We start from the raw sequence: 19,765 nt of genomic DNA, 5'->3' as shown, positions 1-19,765 counted from the left end.
TCTCTCTTTTCTCTTTCCTTAATTCTATATCTCTCCTAAAGTTTTTTCTTATTTCTCCTTCTCCTCCCTTCTTTCTTTGGTATCATTTCTTTCTGTCCATGTTTCCTCCTTCCCTTTTTCCCCATTTCTGTCCTTACTTTCGTTCTCCAGTTGATCTGAAAGCAGGAAATGTCACCAAAACTGGAGATTTAAATCAAGACTGTGTAACTTTTGCTGAGCGGCGGCAACGGCGGCCTCTGAAGCCACAGGTGAGGCCGTCCCTAGAAGCTAACGGCCCATGTACAGAAAACAAAGCCCGTCAATCGCTCAGGCGACAAACACGAAATCCTCATCTCAGCACAAACCAGCAACCACGCCGCGCGTCGTTCGGCTAATCTGACCGACGGAAAACATCCGAACCCACAGCAGCCGGGTGCTAAAATGTAGATGCCGGGAGCTCGTCTCCTCGCCGCTGCCAGGATGCCCGTACTGAGAATGCAGAGCTAGCTTCTTCCTATAGCTAGCTGAAGACCCATAGCTGGTGGGGTGTGACGTAGCGCCGTAAAGCGCGATCCGACCCGCTCGGCCCACCTTACACAGTGCAAGAAAGAGGCGCCGTTCTCCCTGTTACAAGTCAGCGTGCCATCAAAATGATTTTGAAGCCGTTACTTTCAGGTAAAATAGCTGCATAGCGTTGCTTCAACACTCTAATCCGAGGGGAAAACACTTCACTCTGAGCCTTTATTTTTGACACCTGAGGATATTTTACCGCTGATACTTGAGAAGGTTTTCCACCGCTGTCAGACTTAAAAAAGTGTATTTTCAGTGTAAATCCTTTAATCCCAGATGTTACTCCTCACTGACACAGTTTAATTCTTCCACCTCCGACATTATTTAAGCGCTGCAGACGGCGGTCATTACTCCACATTAACTTGCTGATGTAGAGAAAATGCAGGACTGATGTCGTTTCACCCCCGGTGAACGCCGCTGACTGTACAACTGTGACCGTTTCATCTCTGCCGTAAATCAGCCTCATTATGGAAACCGTGTCAGACAAATTAATGTCTCTAATCTCCAGTGTTTTCAATTAACCCACAAACCAAGCATGCAGTTTGTTTCCAAGGGAGCTGAGTTTTGATTTCACAAGACATTAATCCGCGTCCTGTTGTAACCTGACGCAGAGGAATTATTTTGGCGAAGACTTGACTGCAGGTTTGGACTGTATGTACGCATGTTTTACAGTGACTCTACAGCTCTGTCAGAAATCAGGTTTTTTCAGGGCTGGAAGCTTGTTGTGGTGCAACTAAGAAGAAGGGAGACGTATTCAGACCTTTAACTTCGGTAAAAGTAGAATATAATAATCTTTATAGTCATTACACCCGGGTACGATGACATTTGCAGGGCATCTCTCCTGTGTAGGTTGAACAAAGCCGGTAAAAAGCAGCAGTAACATCAGCGTAATGTTTTTTATTTAAAAAGTGATGCTTGTGCAAGTACAACTTTAAAATAAAACACACCAGTTAAATTAAATCTAGCTATTTACAGAGGTTGAGTGTTAAATATAGTAATAAATAGATGTTGAATTGCTGTGTTTATGAATTGTGTCTGTGGTAACAGCTTCTGAGGGTGGAGTTGAGTGTGTGTGTGTGTGTGTGTGTGTGTGTGCAGAGTCCTGGTGGGCAGCGAGGGGTGAGAAGCAGTTCCTCAGCCTGCCGGTGCTGGATCTTGTGCCGGATCTCTTACTTTCCTGAACCGTTTGGCCGGACGGCAGCGCTCCAAACAGGCTGTGGCTCGGAGTGTGTGGTGTCCTTGATGCTGCTGCCAGCCTTCCCCCTTAGTCATCTAGCATGGATCGTGTCCAAGTCTTGGAGCTCCGTCCCACAAATGCGCCGGGCCGCATTAACCACGCGGTGCAAGTCCTGTGCAGCTGGCGGTGACGCAGTCGGTCGGGACGCTCTCGATGGTGCTCCACAGTTTCTGTGGGAGCTGGACCTTCTCCAGCTTCCTGAGGAACAAAGGTCAAAAGTTTGGCCTTCTTAACCAAGTGTGAGGCGTTGGACGTCTGCGTCAGCTGTTTCGACAACTAGAACCCAAGGAACTTTAGGCATTCCGCGCTTTCCACTATATACCACAATACCACAGAGCAGAAATACTCCCTTAAAAGTAAACTACAAAAGTATTAGCATCGAAATGTACTTAAGGTACCATAAGTATGTGGTAGTTTCTGATACTCCGAAACACGTTCGGTCAATACTAAAAAAGTATTTTTGACACCCAGCCATTTACAGTATGTAACACTCCTCAGGTTATAAACCACCTGCGCACAGGTGCAGCGCCTGTTCACCTTCGTGGACCTGCACGTAGTTGTTATAATTTCCTGAGCTGATCTTATCGCATGTGAAAACAGGAGAAAAATCATCCTTGAAGCAAATAAAATAAATGCCACATTTGGCCGGGGTGAAATTTCCCCTTGTGTCTGTATCGTTACGTTAAATGTTATTAAATGACCTGCAAATGAGTCGCTTTGAAAGCTGCGCTCTATATAAAAGTTACTCACTGCTGCCCTTAAGGAATCTGGTTATTGTTGTCAGCGTTTGAGTCGGGGTCAACTCCAAATCTCGGTCCAAATTCTGTTTCCCCTCAAGTGACAGATGCTGCCGTCCCCTCCTTAGTTTTCACGGCAGCTTTTGTTTTTTCAGCTTAGTATTGATTTGGTTTTAACCGCTCATAGCAGTTTGCAAACGGAGAAGTAGTTACAGGAATGAAAACTAAAAACAGAAAAGAAAGTTAAGAAAGAAAAATAAAAGGTGAGTGAATGGATTCATTATAACAATATGACACAACAAACGACAACATTGACTTGTTGGTTTCACCTTGTTTCACAGGCAGAATACATTATTTCCATTGACTGGATGCCATTTTATCGTTTGAATGTTTCTGACCTCCCCTTTAATCTGCTTGTCTTCTCCTGTGGAAGCTGCTTTCTCACCGAGTCAACGTACGCAACATGTGCATTTTCCCACTAATTTTTCTTGCCATGAATCACCTCCAACTTTGCAGAGGTTGAATTTGTTTGCAGAGAAATTTCCCTTATTACCGTATTTATAAAAAGAAAAACTTTGGTCCAAAAGTGCAACGTCTTGGGACACGACAAGAAAGCGAGTGTGCAGATTGTTGCAGATCTGCGTGGTGATCATTTTCATTGGCTTTTGCAGGAGTAATGGCACAGACAGACTTCTGTATCTCCTTCCACGCTTCATTCTTAATATCCACAGCAACATTTAAGGAAGAAGATAAAAACCAAGATGAGTCAAGTGAGCTCTTCTGAAATATCACTGAGTGATTTTTTTCTTTCAGAGGAGGGATCGGTGTGTTGGGGTGTTAGAGACAAACCTCATTTGCAGTCATAGTTTGCTGTCTTGAGTTTTTCAGAGTCTGTGCCAGCACCCAGAGCTCCCCTAGTCTCATCCAGTACATCGAGTATCTTCTCAGATCTGATTTATGTTGATGGACTCACCTTGAATCACAATGAGTCCTCTGACTGGAGACTCTCTCAGCTCTCTCTCTGTCTCCGGGTGCTGGCAGGAGACGGTAGCCCGGCAGGATTTATGGATTTCTTGTCAGTGGTCATGGCTGTAAGGTGGCCGGTGACCAAGCGTTTGATTGGCCCAGGGAGGTGGTAGGTGGGTGGGGGGGTTGTGTGGGTGTCCAGCACCCTGCGGTGAAGAGCACCTGCCCTCTCTCCTGATCTGCTGTCCCCTTGGGGCGTCGGGCCAAGACTTGGATTCACCAAACACCAGAAACCGGTGTCAGAAGGTTTGATGTCAAGGATCAAAGTAAATAAATTCAGTCTTTTTACTGTTTCCAGAGAAGGAAACTGTAAAACAGGAGAGTTCAAAGCTATTTGTTGGATCATTAACAGCTCCGGATGCACAAATGTAGCTGATTTGGATCAATTTTCAGGCATTCTGCCTTTATTTCGATATTTAGTAGCAATGGTGAAAAAGTAATAATGAAACCAATAAAAAATAAAGAAACGAATAAAATACAGTAAGTATATAAATGGGTAAAAGACAATGAAAATAAAACTGATGAGAGGGAATAGAACATTTAAAAATATGAATACAATAAAGATTTCTGGACTTTGGTGGAACCAAACATTTGAAGACATCGCCTTCAGCGCAATGAAATCTTTTTGCAATCTTTTGATGTTTCACAGCCTAAACAATTAAACAGTAAAGTGAAAAAATAAGCGGCAGATTCATTGATAATGAAAATAGTCATTAGTTGCAGCCCTAATGGCCGTGAAACCTTCTAATCAAACGCCAGGCTAAAGAGGTTTGTGTTTAAAGATGTCGCCCCTCCGATCCTCGGGCAGACTTGGAGCAGTCATGATCTGCCCTTCTCTCCCCGGACTCGGTTATTTCTCCCTGTTTTACTTTGAAAAATCGCTTTGCTTGTGTTTCCTCTAGTCGGTATACTTCCTGCCCTGGCTTGTTTCCCGTCTGGGTGATTGCCTGCCCCGCCCCGGTTAGTTTCACCTGTCCTCATTACCTTTGGCTCCCATCGTGTATTTAGTCTTTGTGTTCCCCTCACTCACGTTGTCGACTCATCTGGCTGAAAGCCTTTCAGTTTTCATTATCAAAGTACCTCCACTGCACCAACCTGCCTCTGTGCGCGTCGGCGTTCGGGTCGGCCCCGCCTGAGCTGTGACAGGAGCATAAAACCTAAAGGCTGTCACACCTAAAATTTTTGTCCCGCACTTTGGGACAACCAAAAGACTCGTGCCTGAGGACCCGGGGGTCCTGCTTCATTCGTTAAAATCAAAACAGAAACTGACAGGCGACCAATATACGGACTCCTAAATGGTAATGTAACGCGTTCTCTCCTTCTGGTCCTCGTCAGCACTCGGGCATCAGGGTTCTGAGTAAACTCTAATTGATTTATGACGATCCTCGGTCGATCTGGAGCCTTTGTTACGAGACTGAAAGGAGCCTCTAGCTGGCTGAGTTAGGAGAGACTCCCGAAAATTTAGAGGTTTGAGCTGGTTTCAGGGCCATCGCTGGACTTCCAGGTAACACTGATGCTATACGTAGAATTATAATGAGAAAGAGACTGACGTGTTTATAAAACATGGAGGAGGAGACAGAAGAGGCAAGGAGAGGGGTCGGAGGATGATGGGGACGAGGTGGGAGAGGGAGAAATGGAGATGGGAGGAGAGATGGAGGGGGAGGAAGGGGAGGGCAGCAGAGAGAGAGGGAGAGAGAGTTTGTCAGTATTTCCTAAGGAATGATGGAGCATTAAAAATAGATGAGTGTGTGTGTTTGTTTCTTTGTGCATTTTAGGTCTGCCTCTTTGTGTGAGTGTGTGTGTTTGTGTGAGTGTGTGTGTGTGTGTGTGTGTGTGTGTGTGTGTGTGTGTGTGTGTGTGTGTGTGTGTGCTGGTTATTCCCAGCAGCCCCTCCTCCAGCAGACTGTCGACAGAAAAACAACCACAACACACAAAACCCACCGCTTCGTTCTTTGTTTTGTTTCGTTGTCACCCACCCCCGTCTCACGGACACACACACACACACACACACACGGGCACACTGATTGGCTCAGACTGACCCTTCACCACCTCGATTCTGACAAACAGAGCAAGACTCAGGCAGCGCGTAAACATCCTCCGACATCTTCCCTGTCCTTTAATCTGTCTTAAAGAGTAAACAACACGCGCGCACACACACACACACACACACACACGCAGTCAATAAACAGATTTGAGAAAGACACTATGAGACAGCAGAAAGGAAGCCAAGCACTCAGGTGACTGCACTTCAGACTCATAGTGACGCCTGGAGGAAAAGGCTGAAGTCTGTTCAATACTTTCCACCATGTTGGAAAAGTCACGTTGTTCTTACTTATTTAGAGGAAGCCTCTCTGTATCGTTCTGCCTGTAACTGACTCTGTGCGTCTGTTTCCTCCACAGCTGATAAAGAGAAGGTGGGGAAGAAAGACGACAGCGGCCCCTTCAAAATAAACGTCTTAGGTAAGGAACTTAGCGGTTTGGGTCAACGTCGTTTACAGCTCCAGTCTGACTTGTGTAGCGTAATTTCTCTCAAGTTAACGTCACTAAAAAGTCGTCTGTCGGGTCAAAAAGCACGAGCGTTAAGTGCTCAGCTGGTTCGTAGTGAGCAGGACTGGTATGTTACTGCCCCGATCGACCCGCCGACTACCACATCCGCTTCCGCGGCGCACAGGTCTGACGACGAAGCTGGTCTTCTTACTACAGGCGCTGCTGGAGCCTGGACCTCTTCACACCTTCTGACCTGCCAGAAATCCAACCGAACGTCCAATCGCTGACTTTCGCTGACTTTTTTTTTTTATCAGCCGCGGTGAATCCCCAACAAACGCCAACTACTCTGGCAGAAAATCATCCAAAAGTACTCGGGGTTAATCCATAGGTGTCTGACCAGCCTTGGTCTGGTGTCTCCGTATTTTAGGCCAGATGAAAAGTCAGAGGACCACCAGAGTTATTACGATCCATCCCGAGGACGACGAGGACGTCCGCTCCATCTATCAGTCTATTCGCGTCTGGACCAACAGCCTAGAGCTACACCTCCAACATGGCTTACAAAGATCACACGACACATTAACCGCCTCGGAGACTTTGCGTTCGCTTTTACTCAGGCTGTGTAACTGCGTCGTAAATCCACTTCCCTGCATTTAATGCCGCTGATTTCAAAACTTCCTGTGGCCTCTCAGCAGCCCGTTAACCTGCGTCTCAACCATCTGCAGAGCAATTAGTGAAGGATAAAAATTAATGGAGTTCTCCTTCATACACAAGAATGTCCACGGGGTGGGGGCGGAGCAGCAAAATCCAAACCCTCTCAGCCCTGAATCTCTGCTGATACCGAGAAGAGCGTGAGCACGCTCCACTTTCAGCCGAGCGCCGTGTGACGCTGTAACTTCTTACAAACACGCAGATGAGCGGAGCGGAACGAGGGCGTTTTGCGGCGTTGCCCATCCAGCCGCACGACGCTAATGTCGGGTTGGAAGATCAAAGAGGAGCTGAAACGGATTCCAGAGGGTTTTGCTATCTGCAGCTCGCTCCGTGCATTGACACCACTGACTAAAACTCCTCAGGGGGACGTGGTTCCTCCACTTTGAGGTTGAACTCTGACTCAGAGGCGGAATATTAGGGTCAGATTAAACGGCCGCATTGTCAACGTCACAAACGGTGAAGGACACAGCAGCACATTTCTGACTATAACGACGTGAGGCAGAGGAGCGGAGGAAGGCTGCGTTCAATCCTGCGGCGCTCACAGCCGTTCACCTGCGGCGTTTCCGACTCTGGTTTGAGCAGGTGATGTCAGTGACCCCGTCCTTCGGGTGAGGAAATCATCCCACCTCAATAATAAACGGCCAAAACCACATTCTGTCCTCCTCTCGACATTTACTACATACTTTTATCACTCGGCTGGTCACAGCCAATGGTTAAAAAGGTTCAAGTCAAAAGATGGAAAAATGTTCAACTTCAGATTCGTATGGAAGACTTAAAACGCCTAGATAAAAATAAATCAAAGAAATAAAGCTAAGTACCATAGGCATTGTTGTATGTGTGTCCTTGTCATGTATGCATTTACTGTCATACAATGAAAAACACGTTGATTACTTCACTTTTGGTCTTTAACGACTGAATGTATGGTTTTCCCCCTTGACGTGTGTTTTCCAGGCCGCGTTCAAATCAAATAACACCATGCCCTTAATTAACGACCATGCGAGCACGAAGGACGTTTGCCCCCATGAATCCACTGATGCAGTCACATCAGTTTCATCAATTAAAGTTATTAGATAACAAATTGCGCTGCCTGTTTTTATAAAGTTCGACATGCACGGGCACGGCATTGCACCGCTCACATGCCGTACTGTACAAATAGAGTTGAGCTGGATGTGTTCATCAGCGGGCGCGAAGGAAAAGCGTCGCGTTTATTCTCTTTTTACCGGGAGACACCGAGGCACATCCATACGAGGCGATCATTGTATTACAGCTTGGAAGCCTCGACCGTCCATGACGTCTGTCAAAACGGTTGTAAAAAAAATACAAAAGGCAAATAAGTTAGAGCAGGTAGAGAAAGCAAAATCCTTAATAGAAACAGAACTTACGTTGGACCTTCACGATGCTCAGTTCACTTAGAAGAGAAAAGAAAAAAAAATGACAGACATTTACATTAAACAGATGATGGACGTAGAGGTGTCAAGTCCAAGATCCGACTTTCCCACATAGAAGAGAAGTTTCCGTTTTAAAGATAACAGCTCATTTCAATCCAATCATCCTACAGTCACCATTGTGGGGGAGTCTAGTTTGAGCTGTTTACCGGCGATGGCTTTAGACTTAGAATCAGAACAGAGCAGGTATCTGAACATGGAGAGCACTCAGGAAAAACTCTGATCAATCTTCACTAAAAACCCCATCATGACAGAATTTTTTTTTCTCTTACAAACGTATTTAAAAGAAAAAACTAAAATATCAGGTTGACAAAAAAAAAAAAATTCGGACCCTTTGCTAAGACACTTCTCTTGATCATCTTTGAGAACAAACAAAGAAATGATGGTCATTAATGTTTTTGTCTCTCTCCGCTCAGGGAAACACGTAGGAGCGCGTTGGAAAGATTCCCAGGATGTTTCAGTGACACGTCTGTCGAATCTGTAATTACAACGTCACTATTCAGCAGTCGAGGTGTCCTGCTACTGATTATCCTCTTTGTTCTGGGAGTAAACAACGATAAGTTAATGCTCCAGTCGAAATCGGTTCGGTTGATCAGTTTTACTCAAATTCTAAGATACTGACGGCCGGATCAAGAGTGTAGCTCTCGAGCTTACGAAACCAGTGAAACTCCTCATAACCTTTCCCCACATATTTCTGACGAAGGTTTGATTAAACCTTTTTTTATTGTCTCATAAATACCCCAAAATGTAACATCTGAAGTCATAAATGTGCCGGAACAGTGAAGCTGAAACCCCAACGCGCAGGCTTTGTTATTAAAAGCTTTCTCTATGTTAATGTGACTGTTGTGTATTGCATATCAGTCATTTTAATGAGCGGCACAGATCGCTTTGTAGGCTGTTTCTTTCTTGCTGCAGCGAATTACAGCGAAGAGAGACGGCTCTGTGTGATTGAGGAATCACTTAATGTGCAAAGTATTTGTAATTCATGATTTATCCACTCATGCTGTAGTGCAGCTGACAGAAGATGACTGAGTTTCTAACAGAAACAGTTGCTTTTTCTCCTCTGGAACAATAATTCAACAAGATCAATATGTTATTATTGTCCTGTCCTAGATAATGTTTGGTCTGGTTTACCGACACAATTCGAACACATTTTTAAAAATTACAACAAACCAGACTTTTATCTTTTCCAGATAGAGACATGGATTCAGTGTCTGACATTACGACACATTAGAAAATAAGGACAAAGAACTGGAAAACAGAATGAAAAGTCTGTCGTAAATTGGTAAAATCTTCTCAGAAAGCGGAAAAGGTAAAAAAGAGAAACATCAAAAAAGGACACCGTTTAATTTTAAGATGCAAAAATCAATGAATATACGTTTGTACGATTTATACATGTCGAGAGCACCGTACAGCACGGTAGCACGCAGTTGATTCGATTCTATGTCGCTGGTGGTTTTACCGTTATTGTCACCTGAATCAGATCCTGCAGTGTCTGCAGCAGTGACCATCGGCCTCTCACATCTCTTATTTGTTTTTTTTTCCCCGTCCACCTGCTCAGAAACCACAGGTCTGGACCACGGTGACGGTTTCTACGCCGGGATGCCGATCCCCTGCGCCGACAGCTACGCCGGCTTCTGTGTTCACGGGAAATGTGAGATCAAGTACAACATGGCCACCTGCAGGTCTGTCAGTGATCCTGTTGCTCCTTGAACTGTTGTCTTTACTACCACTCACCAGAACTAGGCCGCTAAATGAGCTCACTGCAGCGGTGTTGTCTTAGCGTAAATGTCAGCGGATAAGTCGCCACAAGTGTCAGTGATACGTTTGAGTTCCTTCAGAAACTGTACGTCCATTAGATAGTTTGTCCCCTAGGACGAATATCCTGCCGGCTACAACTCAAGGAGGTTGATCAGGTCACCCACCAATCCCAGGGTTGGCCGTTCAGCCCCCGGCTCCTCCTGCGCATGTGGAAGTGTCCTTGGGCAAGACGCCAAACCCCACACTGCCCCTCATGGTCGGGCCAGCACCTTGAGTGGTGGCTCGCTGCCATCTGTGTGTGAATGATCGTATTGCTGACAGCGCGTTGAACGCCGCCTCCATCGGATGCTTGTTAGCGTCACAGCTACGCGACGGCGAGAAATTCTTCACAGTTCTTGTGCGTATCTCCAGTTGTGTAGCTAATAAAATGTTCAGGTTTTCAGTAAGATACCAGTAGACTGTCACCAGCTCCGGTTAAAGTCGGGATTAGTGTCAGGTTTTAGTCTAGCCACGCACTGTGTGTATGAGTGCTTCATCATCTCTACGTTTCCACATATTATAAAGACACATTTCTCCAGATTTGTTGCTGTCGCGTGAACAACAAAGCCCAGCCTCTCGTTGTGATTGGTTGGCTGGGAATAACGAAGCAGCATCGGTTGGTTGTTTGCTGTGAAACAGAACCTCGCCTGCCAAAAAAATAAATAAATACAAATAAATAAGACATGTACAGCAAACCCTGAGGCGACCAAATGAGGAGTCCCTTCATATGAACAGCTACTGAGAACATTTTAACGGAATATTCTAGATTTAAGACATTGAACGACCAAACTCGGTGGTCTAACAGATGTGTTTGGTTATTTCACAAATCTCTTCCTGCGTGTCCCAGATGTGATGCGGGCTACAAAGGTCCACAGTGTGACGAGCCTCAGGACTTCAACATCCTCTACGTGGTTCCCAGTGGACAGAAGCTGCACTACGTCCTCATCGCCGCCATCATCGGCGCCGTGCAAATTGCCATCATCGTCGCTGTGGTGATGTGCATCACAAGGTAAAAGGCCGTCCACTAGGAGCTGAAAGCATTGAGACTAGCTTAGTTTCAAAAGGCTGTTATTACCAAATAGAGTAGGTTTTAAGGGGTCCAGAACACCTTAACATTGGTTCATTTCCACCGAAACGCTGGAATTAACTGATGGATAAATTAATGGACTATGATATGTTCAATGTTTTTTAAGTGGTTAAAACCCTTTGAAGGTATAACTTTAGTTACAGCCTTTGGTTTTTACCCTTAAAAAGCCCTTTAGGGGTGCAGATAACCCATTAAAATATAGAACTGTTCATTAATTTACCCATTAATTATCGTGAGTGATTTACACAAGATCATCATTGATTGTTAGTTCATTTAATTTTTTAATATTTTATGATGAGTACATTGAATACTTTTGGCATTTGTACAATACTTATGTATAGTTTAAAAGAAAATTAAAAAAAACATTGAAAAAAGAAAAGTTTTAGAAACAACATACATAGTTATCTATACATTTGAATCTTGAGAATTGAAAATGAATGAAACTCTACGTAAACTTCAGGCCCGAAATTAAGATGTCCTGTGGAAAATGCAGACACAGAGTGGATTCAGAAGAGTTTTAATCCCTCGGGGGGAACAGAAGCACGTGAGGGGAAATAACGATGAAGAGACGGATTGTGTTTTCCACTACAGTGATTTTAATCCACACTGTTAACCTGTGGAAAAGTACTCTAAAGTCCATAATAACACTGTGTAATGCTTGATGAAAATCCCCCAATGCGAAATGTGCATGGGAAAGTGTGAACTGACACACACCACTTCTTCTACAACACAATCTTATACATATATAATCATCTATTTGCACCAGACATACTATTAGATTATAGATCAGATTATTGTTCAGTACTTTAGTTTACATTTCAGGGCTGTAGAGACACACTTTTTCTTGGTGCTGTTATTTAAATGTTGTTGGACAAACACGCTGGACTAAAGCCAGAAAAAGAGCTCTGGACCTCTTTGTTCCTCCGTCACACTTGAGGCGTCGGGGTGTGACGTCTGTCAGGTTCTGCAGAGGACTGAGGACGGAGCTGCTGGCGACAGTCAAGACTTAAAGCTGAGGAGAATTAACGGGATTTGATTTGGCCTCGTTTCTCTCCGCTGAGGGCAGCAGACCGACTTCACTCCATCACTCTGAGGAGAAAATCAAACATTAGTCTCTGTTCACTGTAGAAGCTTTTGGCAGCTGTTCGACAGTAAAACAGTCAGATCACTGCATTTAAATGTTGTAAATGAATCTGTAAATAAATGTGGACTCTTGTCTACGTACATGTGACCTTCTGCCGTAGACCGTTCTCAGTACACAGTACTGAACTCCTGCACAGTACGACAGGTTTGAACCCATGTTCTTGGGTTCCAGCCTCCTGAGAACAAGAGCACACAGAACCCTTTCTTTGCAATTGTTTTTTTTGGGTTTTTTTTTTTTTGCCTTTGTTTTTCCTACAATGAGAGACCCATGTCTCTCATTGTAGGCAAACAAATGCGGTATGTGCTTTGACCATTAGGCCCCCGGGGCCTGATCGGCTGGTGCTCATGCATCTTAAGTAAGCTCAAATAGGCATTATTTTTTGGTAAACTTACCACATATTTGAAATCTAAGTGGTTAATACCCAGGAGCCTATAAATGGCGGCCGAAAAGAAGCCATTCAGAGGCACGAATCGAGCTGTGAATTTATAAAGCTTTGTTGCTGCAGTTGTGAAGAAATCACGGTGCCACGGACGGTTGCCGAATTCATCAAAAACGAACCCAGAGAGTAAATTGGTTTAAAAGGCTGAATGTATTTTCAGTTTTCAGTCTAACCTCTCGCCCTTTTGAAGCATACGTAACCGAATTTCAAGCGTCATGATTGGATGTGTCTGACCAAAATGCACCTTGGGACATGTAGTTGGCTTCTCACCGTCACAAACCAGAACCAGATTCTTCCCAACGCAGTTGTTCATCTAATTTACTTTTCCCACCCGGAGAGTTTCATGTCCATCCAAGATGTGGAAGTGCTCTAAGCTTTGAGTCACGTAAAACTGTCTGTGAGAAAATTCAAAGCTTGAATGAAAATCATCTGCCGAGTGCATAAGCCAGGAAAGTTTTCTTTTGGAACACGCTGGCACAGTGCTTAGGCGGTGACTGACGGCGTTTCACGAGAACACAAGAACAGACGAGCGCAGACTGAGAAAGGCGAACTCTCAGGGGAATCTCTAAAGGGGGTTTGGTACTGGAAGATACCCATGTGACGGCTTTATTGCTCAGGTTTTTCTGTTTGATTGTCAGCTGAATTAAAAACAATCTTTCTCTCCATTTCTTTAGGAAATGTCCAAAAAACAACAGAGGTCGCCGGCAAAAACAAAACCTCGGACACTTTTCCTCGGACACTAACTCCAGGATGGTATAGCCGTGTTTGCTGGTAGTTCTTTTTGATAATTTTTTTCTTACGGCGTGGGAATGCCTTTTTTTAACGGTAGATGAGTGGTATTATGTTCTTTTTCGCCAGGGAAATCACAAAAAAGAAGAATGAGAATATTTATTTAAGGGGCCTTATTTTCCCTCCTTTTTGTTTTGGATGGAATTCTTGCACATGTAGTTGTGCAATCATAATTTAGTTTTTTTTGTTTGTTTGTTTTTGTTTGTTTGATTGTTTTTTTGCCGCAAGACCAAGTACAAGGAGCCGAATCGACAAAACCCGCTGTCACTTTACATCATTACTACGTGTGATGTCTTAATTATTTTAACCGCTTCATTAGAGGTTTCGTCGAATGCTTTATAATTATGGTACCTTTGGTAAACTGGCTAACAGAGTAACGTCCGCCCCTCTGGAATGTGCTATTTATTGAAAACGATTATTTTTACGCCCCTCTCTGTATCACTTTTGACTAATAATGTGCAGCTGATCACCAAATGCAGTTAGTTTTTAATTTTTTTGTTTTTTGTCCATTTTTGTAGGAAGTGAGAAGGGGCCAGCCAGTGATATAGATATGTTTACATTTATTCTTTGGTATGAAATTCTGTGTAAAGACTTCACTGTGTTTAAACAAGCTAATGATTTATTATTATCATTATTATTATTACTATTATTTTCTCCAAAGTAGCTTTTACTTTCGTGCTTTTATGTTAACTTTTATTTTAAACACTGCTTTCTAAATTCTAGTTCCTGTATATTCGCATGACTTGTGAAAACTGTGTACTGTGGTGTAGTTTTAACTTTTTAAAAAGAAAAGCCGACGGCTTCGACGCCTCCTCCATTTCAGAGCTGCCAAGATCCGATGGCGGGATGCGTAATGTTTGAAGACCACTCTGCTGTCTTTATCAGGAGGAAAAACATTTGTCGGCATCATTGATGGTGGGAAACTTCAGAGTATGTTCTTCTGAAACTGCTTCTGCTTTAATGAGGAACAGATTCGTGTTGATTGTAACGCTTAGAGGCCCGGATGTTTTTGCATCTCCATTTGTAAATCTGAATTCAGACGATTGTAAAGAGAAGGGCGTCGGCTGTTTGGGGGTTTTGCAGGAGTCTGCAAATTGAGGTCAACTTTTAGTGAGTAAGAGTCTTGGTTGCTGAGATTGGTGTAATCAAGGCTTTTCTTTGAATGTGAGAAAAATGTTGTCTTTTTTTTTTTTCTTCTGTTGTTTGTTAAAATTTTGCATTTGCTCCTCAGTGAGACGTTGTAAGCACAGAGACTCCCTTACAGAAAAACCTATAATAAACCTATGGTCAATATTTCAAAGACACTTCACAGTACAAATATCACCTAAAGACCCAGTTTCTTTCTGCTATGAACATGTGGTCAGATACAGGTTGTACAGATATTAGTGGTGGGCCGCCAACTCACTATCAGTAAAGTCTCTTAGCGTAATAATATTAACAGGTCTTAGCATTAAACCGAGAAGACAGACAGATACTGTACGTAGACAGTCATATGGCAGCAGTGACTGCAGACAGATAAGAAAGTATACTGCAGATTTGGTCAAACAACGATCATACAACTGTCTCGATGGGAACTGTACATCCAATGAAGGAAAATGCCTCCTCTGAATTGTTCCCTTGTGTCCCTTACTTCACCGCAACACAACCGGTTTTTATATTCTTTTTTCTCAAGTTCTAAGTTTTATATCAAAGTCACATCGCGTCTTTGCAAATGGTCAGAAAGTCAGAACTGCATTGTGTCGTTCTTGGGTGTATATTTTCCACTTCGGTCCCACCGCAGCACGGCTGTTTCTGGTCAGATTTTTTACGATTTTGATGATACATTTTATGATTAATGTTTTACCAATCATTGTAAGGTCAACCCAAACGCAACCTTTCTCCTTGTCGCGTCCAGCGATGACGCCCTAACGGCTGTAATCGTAAATAACCTTGTGTTAATTTATTCAAATGATTCTTTCCTTTCCTTCCCATAACTGCAGCCGTATCCTGTATTTGTCATGTTCAGTATTGGGGACGTCGGAGAAATCCTTTCTTGCTCAGTACAGTTTGGTGTCTGAATGCAGAAGCTGACCTCCGTAGCGTTTGATGCACATACAGCTGTCACAGTATTTTCCAGCCGCATCTGAACCACACTCTCACTTGCCGATGTCATGTTGAATATTCTCTAAGTGCGAGCTGCCACGAAAATCCGTTCATGCCAAATCTTTATCAGGCATCAAAACTGTCACATTATATTCACAGTAACACAGCTGAACCTGCTTGTGGAAAGTGACATATGTCTGCTGTTGTTATTTTAAAGTTAATTTGTTCCAGTGACGTGAACGCTAAGAAGAGGTTTCAATGTTCTGTTTCTCTTCATGTGCTGTGAACACAGTAGCGCAGTATTTTTCTGAATCAGGACCTTCTAGGGCAGTTCTCTACGCACTAATTCTACAGCCATTTACATCACTTAGCCGCTTATAGAAGAGTAACAACTAAAACGGAAACTGCAAGAAGAGAGGAAGAACTTAAAGCGAGTGGAGAACTAACTGTTGATAATTAAATAATAGATGGAAAGTTAGGTAGCTAAAATGTCCCGAACCTAGAGCGGCACCACTCTAGGTTCGGGACGCACCAGCATCTAAAGTTTGGACCAAGATCTATTATTTTCGATGGAATTGCCAGCATAAGTGGATTGGGTAGTGGCTGCAGTTCAACTAAATCCGCATTGACCTCTTGTGTAGAGGGCAACTGTGGTGAACTTGGTGGACATCGAGCAGTAGGAAAACCATCTTGACAGTGCTGACCTTTAAGGTAACGGAGAGCCAAAGAGTCCCAATGGAAGAAGCTATTATATTAGCTGTGCAGCACCATGTGTAGAGCCAGTCTGGTGACAAGCCAGCATGTGCCCAGGTAGCTAGCATCTTACCAGTAAACTACCGCTATCCACGGTGGTTGGACTAGCAACTGGCCTCACAAACCGCCACTGCTCACAAGCTTCTGGCAAAGACTGTTTCAGAAAACTACACACGAATAAGCTTGGCGGAGCCACTTTCTGGTCTGATCAGACGATAAATCGGGTACACCCGGTTGCCGGAGCCATCAAGAACGATGCCCCAAAATCAGCTCAAGCACTACTGGCCCGAAGCTGGCTCGAGTGCTGCTGTAATTCTCAGCCTGGAACCCCAAAGCATAGCTACATCTAGTGGCCAAACTGAATATGGGCCAGTCGGTTCCCATTTGGTTCACTGGTGCCAGACCATGGCCTACTGTTCCAGTCCTCATACACAGTTGGCACCACTTAGCCGGCTGCCATGACACAAGCTTGATAGTTGTACTGTTGTCAGAAAAATGGGGAATTTATGCTAAGCTAGCAGGATAACTAATATTTAGCTCACTCGTGTAAACATTATAGTCTAGGGATTCGAAGCTGTGGAGATAAAGCAGTGTAAGGGTCAGGTTGTACTTGAAAAGAATGAGTTTGTAGAATGTGTTGCCTGACCACCAGAAATCAAAAGTAATTATTCCCACACTGGGATTGATAGAGACGGAGGCGCGATAGTGGAAAACATTTTCAGACATTTCAGACATTCATAGTGTTGGACTTGGTTGTTCACATGAGAAGTGACAAACCGTTGTGTAACTAATGATAAAAGAGAGCTGGAGAGAGAGGGTCAGACATCGTAACCTGGGTACAGCTGGCCAGCGGCAGTGGGAAGTTGGTGCGAATGTCGAGTCTTTGGTATCAGGAAGTTACAGTGATGGTCAGACCTCCCCGATCCAACATCGGAAAGGTGTGTGTGTGGGGGGGGGGGGTCCGAAGCTATCCAACCATCTGACAAGCACTTCTGACAGAGTATACTGGCCCCTGAACATTAGTTCGCTCTCAAAAAATCCAACAAGAGTAATAATAATGTTAATCTAAACAAAATACTTATCTTACTAGCTAACGAGCAGCAGAGGTAGCAGGATATTAAAGTAATTTTTCTCTCCAGAATACAGTCTGTTCTGTTTTAAGGTCGTACCTAATTATTTACTCGTCGTTTATATTCTGTTGTGCATGGCTGTTAGAGGCAATGTGTCATTTACCTGTAGTGGAAGCTCCTGATTCAGATTTCATGAACGCTGCTTTTAACTTGGGCTCCTGTCTCGGTGACTACCTGTGGAGGAGGAACTGAGAAGCTGAGGCTGTGCTGAGGTCCAAAGTGCGAGTTCGAGGGGGGTTAGTCTTCTCTGTGTGTTTATAGTTTTTATTTTCTGTCAGAGAAGTTTTTCTGTAACGTCTACAGGTCGTAGGTCACCAGCCCCCCCACCCCCACCCCACCACCCTTGCTGAGCAGCGTGTTTCTACTTGTTGTCGACCATCGCAGCCGTAACTTCTCTAAATGTGACTAGAATGTGTTTGACATGTTAATATTCTGCATGTAGACTTTGACAGGCTATTTTTGGTCTCTGCCAAAATAAAAAAGGAGATGTTTTTTTAATGTACCCCAGGGTGCAGATGTGTCATTTGATTCAAGTGTTCCTTTTCTGTTCTCTGCGTCCGGGGAGGTTTGTTTTTCGTTTGTGTTTCACTGTTCTGACACTGCTCCCATTTTAAAACCTACTCCACTTCCTGTGATTGGTTAATGATGTTTTGTTCACAGACATTGTGTGCGTGCATGCGCGTGTGTGTGTGTGTGTGTGTGTGTGTGTGTGTGTGTGTGTGTGTGTGTGTGTGTGTGTGTGAGATTTGACTGAAGAAACACAAATTATTGAGATGACCTGTACGACCAGTCACAGGAGACTCTTCAGTTCACACAGACAAAAGACTGTTTTGTTTTTCCTCTACAGAGACACTGTGTTCTAATTCCATACTAAATACTGACTACACAGTTTACACCATCTTCTAATGTTGACAAGAAATCCATCTGTGACACTGCAAGGGCACCAGTCCTTCTAGAAAAGCCTTGGGAACTTTAAATGTCACGTTGCCTGGCAGGTGACAAAAGTACATTTTTTTAACCTCTTGAAATAGTGTAAAGTTAACAGTTTAGAGCTGTATACAAATACTGAATTTGTGACATCAGATTACTGTGATTAGTTTTTGATATTTATTACATTGTCACCTCCACAGTGACTATACAGTTGTGATGCCGCAGCACATTTAAGGAAAACGGTGCGGTTTCGGCTGCCGTCAGATAGCTGCACGTACACGACGACCTCGTCACATCAGTCCGAGTTAGCTTCTGTTCAGCCAGCTTCTGTAGCTCCACGTAATCTCTAAATCTGCATTTCTCTCACCGGTCTTTCCGAAAAACTGCCTCCCAGGGTTTACCGTCCATATTCTGAGGCTAATCTGAGACATCCACCACAGCCCTTGTTAACACGGCCTGAATGCAGCGGGATCTGAACTTCAAGAGTTCAACCTCGATGAACTTTGGCACACGAGTCTTCACGGGTGACCAACAGCAAGCTGCCGTGACAGGGCTGACCTGTGAGCGGACGGGGAGGTGGAGAGTCCATCATGGGGAAGGCTATCGTAGCTCTTATGTTCCTCAGAAGACCAATAGTTTGCAGACGGTTACGAGACGAAGACTTGATGGTACAAATACGTCCGCTGAACTTAATAAGTTTGCTAACTGAATGTTAGCAAGCTCGTTAGCTCGGCTTAGCTTCATTTTCCCTCTTCAATAACTTTACATTGAATGAGATGGTGTGAAACGTTGAATAAAATCCCGGGGGAAAGTAAAAAGAACAGTGGAGAGAAAATGGAGAGCAGCTCCAGGGGTTATTGTGACTGAGCTAAAGGTTAGCTCGCCACTGGCCCTGCAAGCTGTCACCACGCCACCAAACATCCAGCGACCAGCAGCTCCATGTCTACAAGCGAATGTCACTTCCTGGTGCGACTGTCGCTTTAGAGGTCGAGACCTTTGTGATTTTATCAAAGTTAAACAACGACTACTTTTTGAGCTGAGAAGAAAAACTACAGCTCCAGTGGACAGCTACCAGTGTGGCAGTGCAGATATTTCATTATCATAACTCGGTTTCGTCCATATTCATGAAATTCACCCAAATTCCCAACTGTTTTAGCTGCAATCTCAACTCTCCAAAACCTACAGTGTCCAGTCCTCGTTGCGCCGTTCAGCTCATGAACTCGCCTCTTTTCAACAAGCTGCGACGTTTGACCCGTGTTGATCTAGGGTCACGTGTTCCCGTCAAATGCCGCTAAAAACAGAAATATTGAGTAAACAGCACTATCAGATTGTCATTATCTAAACATATGGAGCGACCCACACAACTTACTGTTTTATACGTTTGCTTACTTCTGGACCAACACCTGGAGCTTCCAGTTTTAT

At 44.0% G+C, this 19,765-nt stretch overlaps 1 protein-coding gene across 1 annotated transcript in view; it reads left to right on the top strand.

Annotated features, from left to right (window-relative positions):
* The window catches only part of tmeff1a (transmembrane protein with EGF-like and two follistatin-like domains 1a), a 96,862-nt gene extending 79,196 nt beyond the window's left edge, over nt 1-17,666 (top strand). The window contains exons 7-10 of the mRNA XM_040123068.1: nt 5,950-6,009; nt 9,751-9,874; nt 10,837-10,998; nt 13,334-17,666. Of these exons, the coding sequence (XP_039979002.1) occupies nt 5,950-6,009; nt 9,751-9,874; nt 10,837-10,998; nt 13,334-13,418 (431 nt within the window). The 3' untranslated portion in view covers nt 13,419-17,666. The remainder of the gene's footprint in view (nt 1-5,949; nt 6,010-9,750; nt 9,875-10,836; nt 10,999-13,333) is intronic.
* Nucleotides 17,667-19,765: the final 2,099 nt, after the last annotated feature.

The sequence above is a fragment of the Xiphias gladius genome, unplaced genomic scaffold, assembly GCF_016859285.1.
Source record: "Xiphias gladius isolate SHS-SW01 ecotype Sanya breed wild unplaced genomic scaffold, ASM1685928v1 HiC_scaffold_1474, whole genome shotgun sequence".
NCBI lineage: Eukaryota > Metazoa > Chordata > Actinopteri > Istiophoriformes > Xiphiidae > Xiphias > Xiphias gladius.
This window is presented reverse-complemented; position numbering and strand designations above follow the sequence as displayed.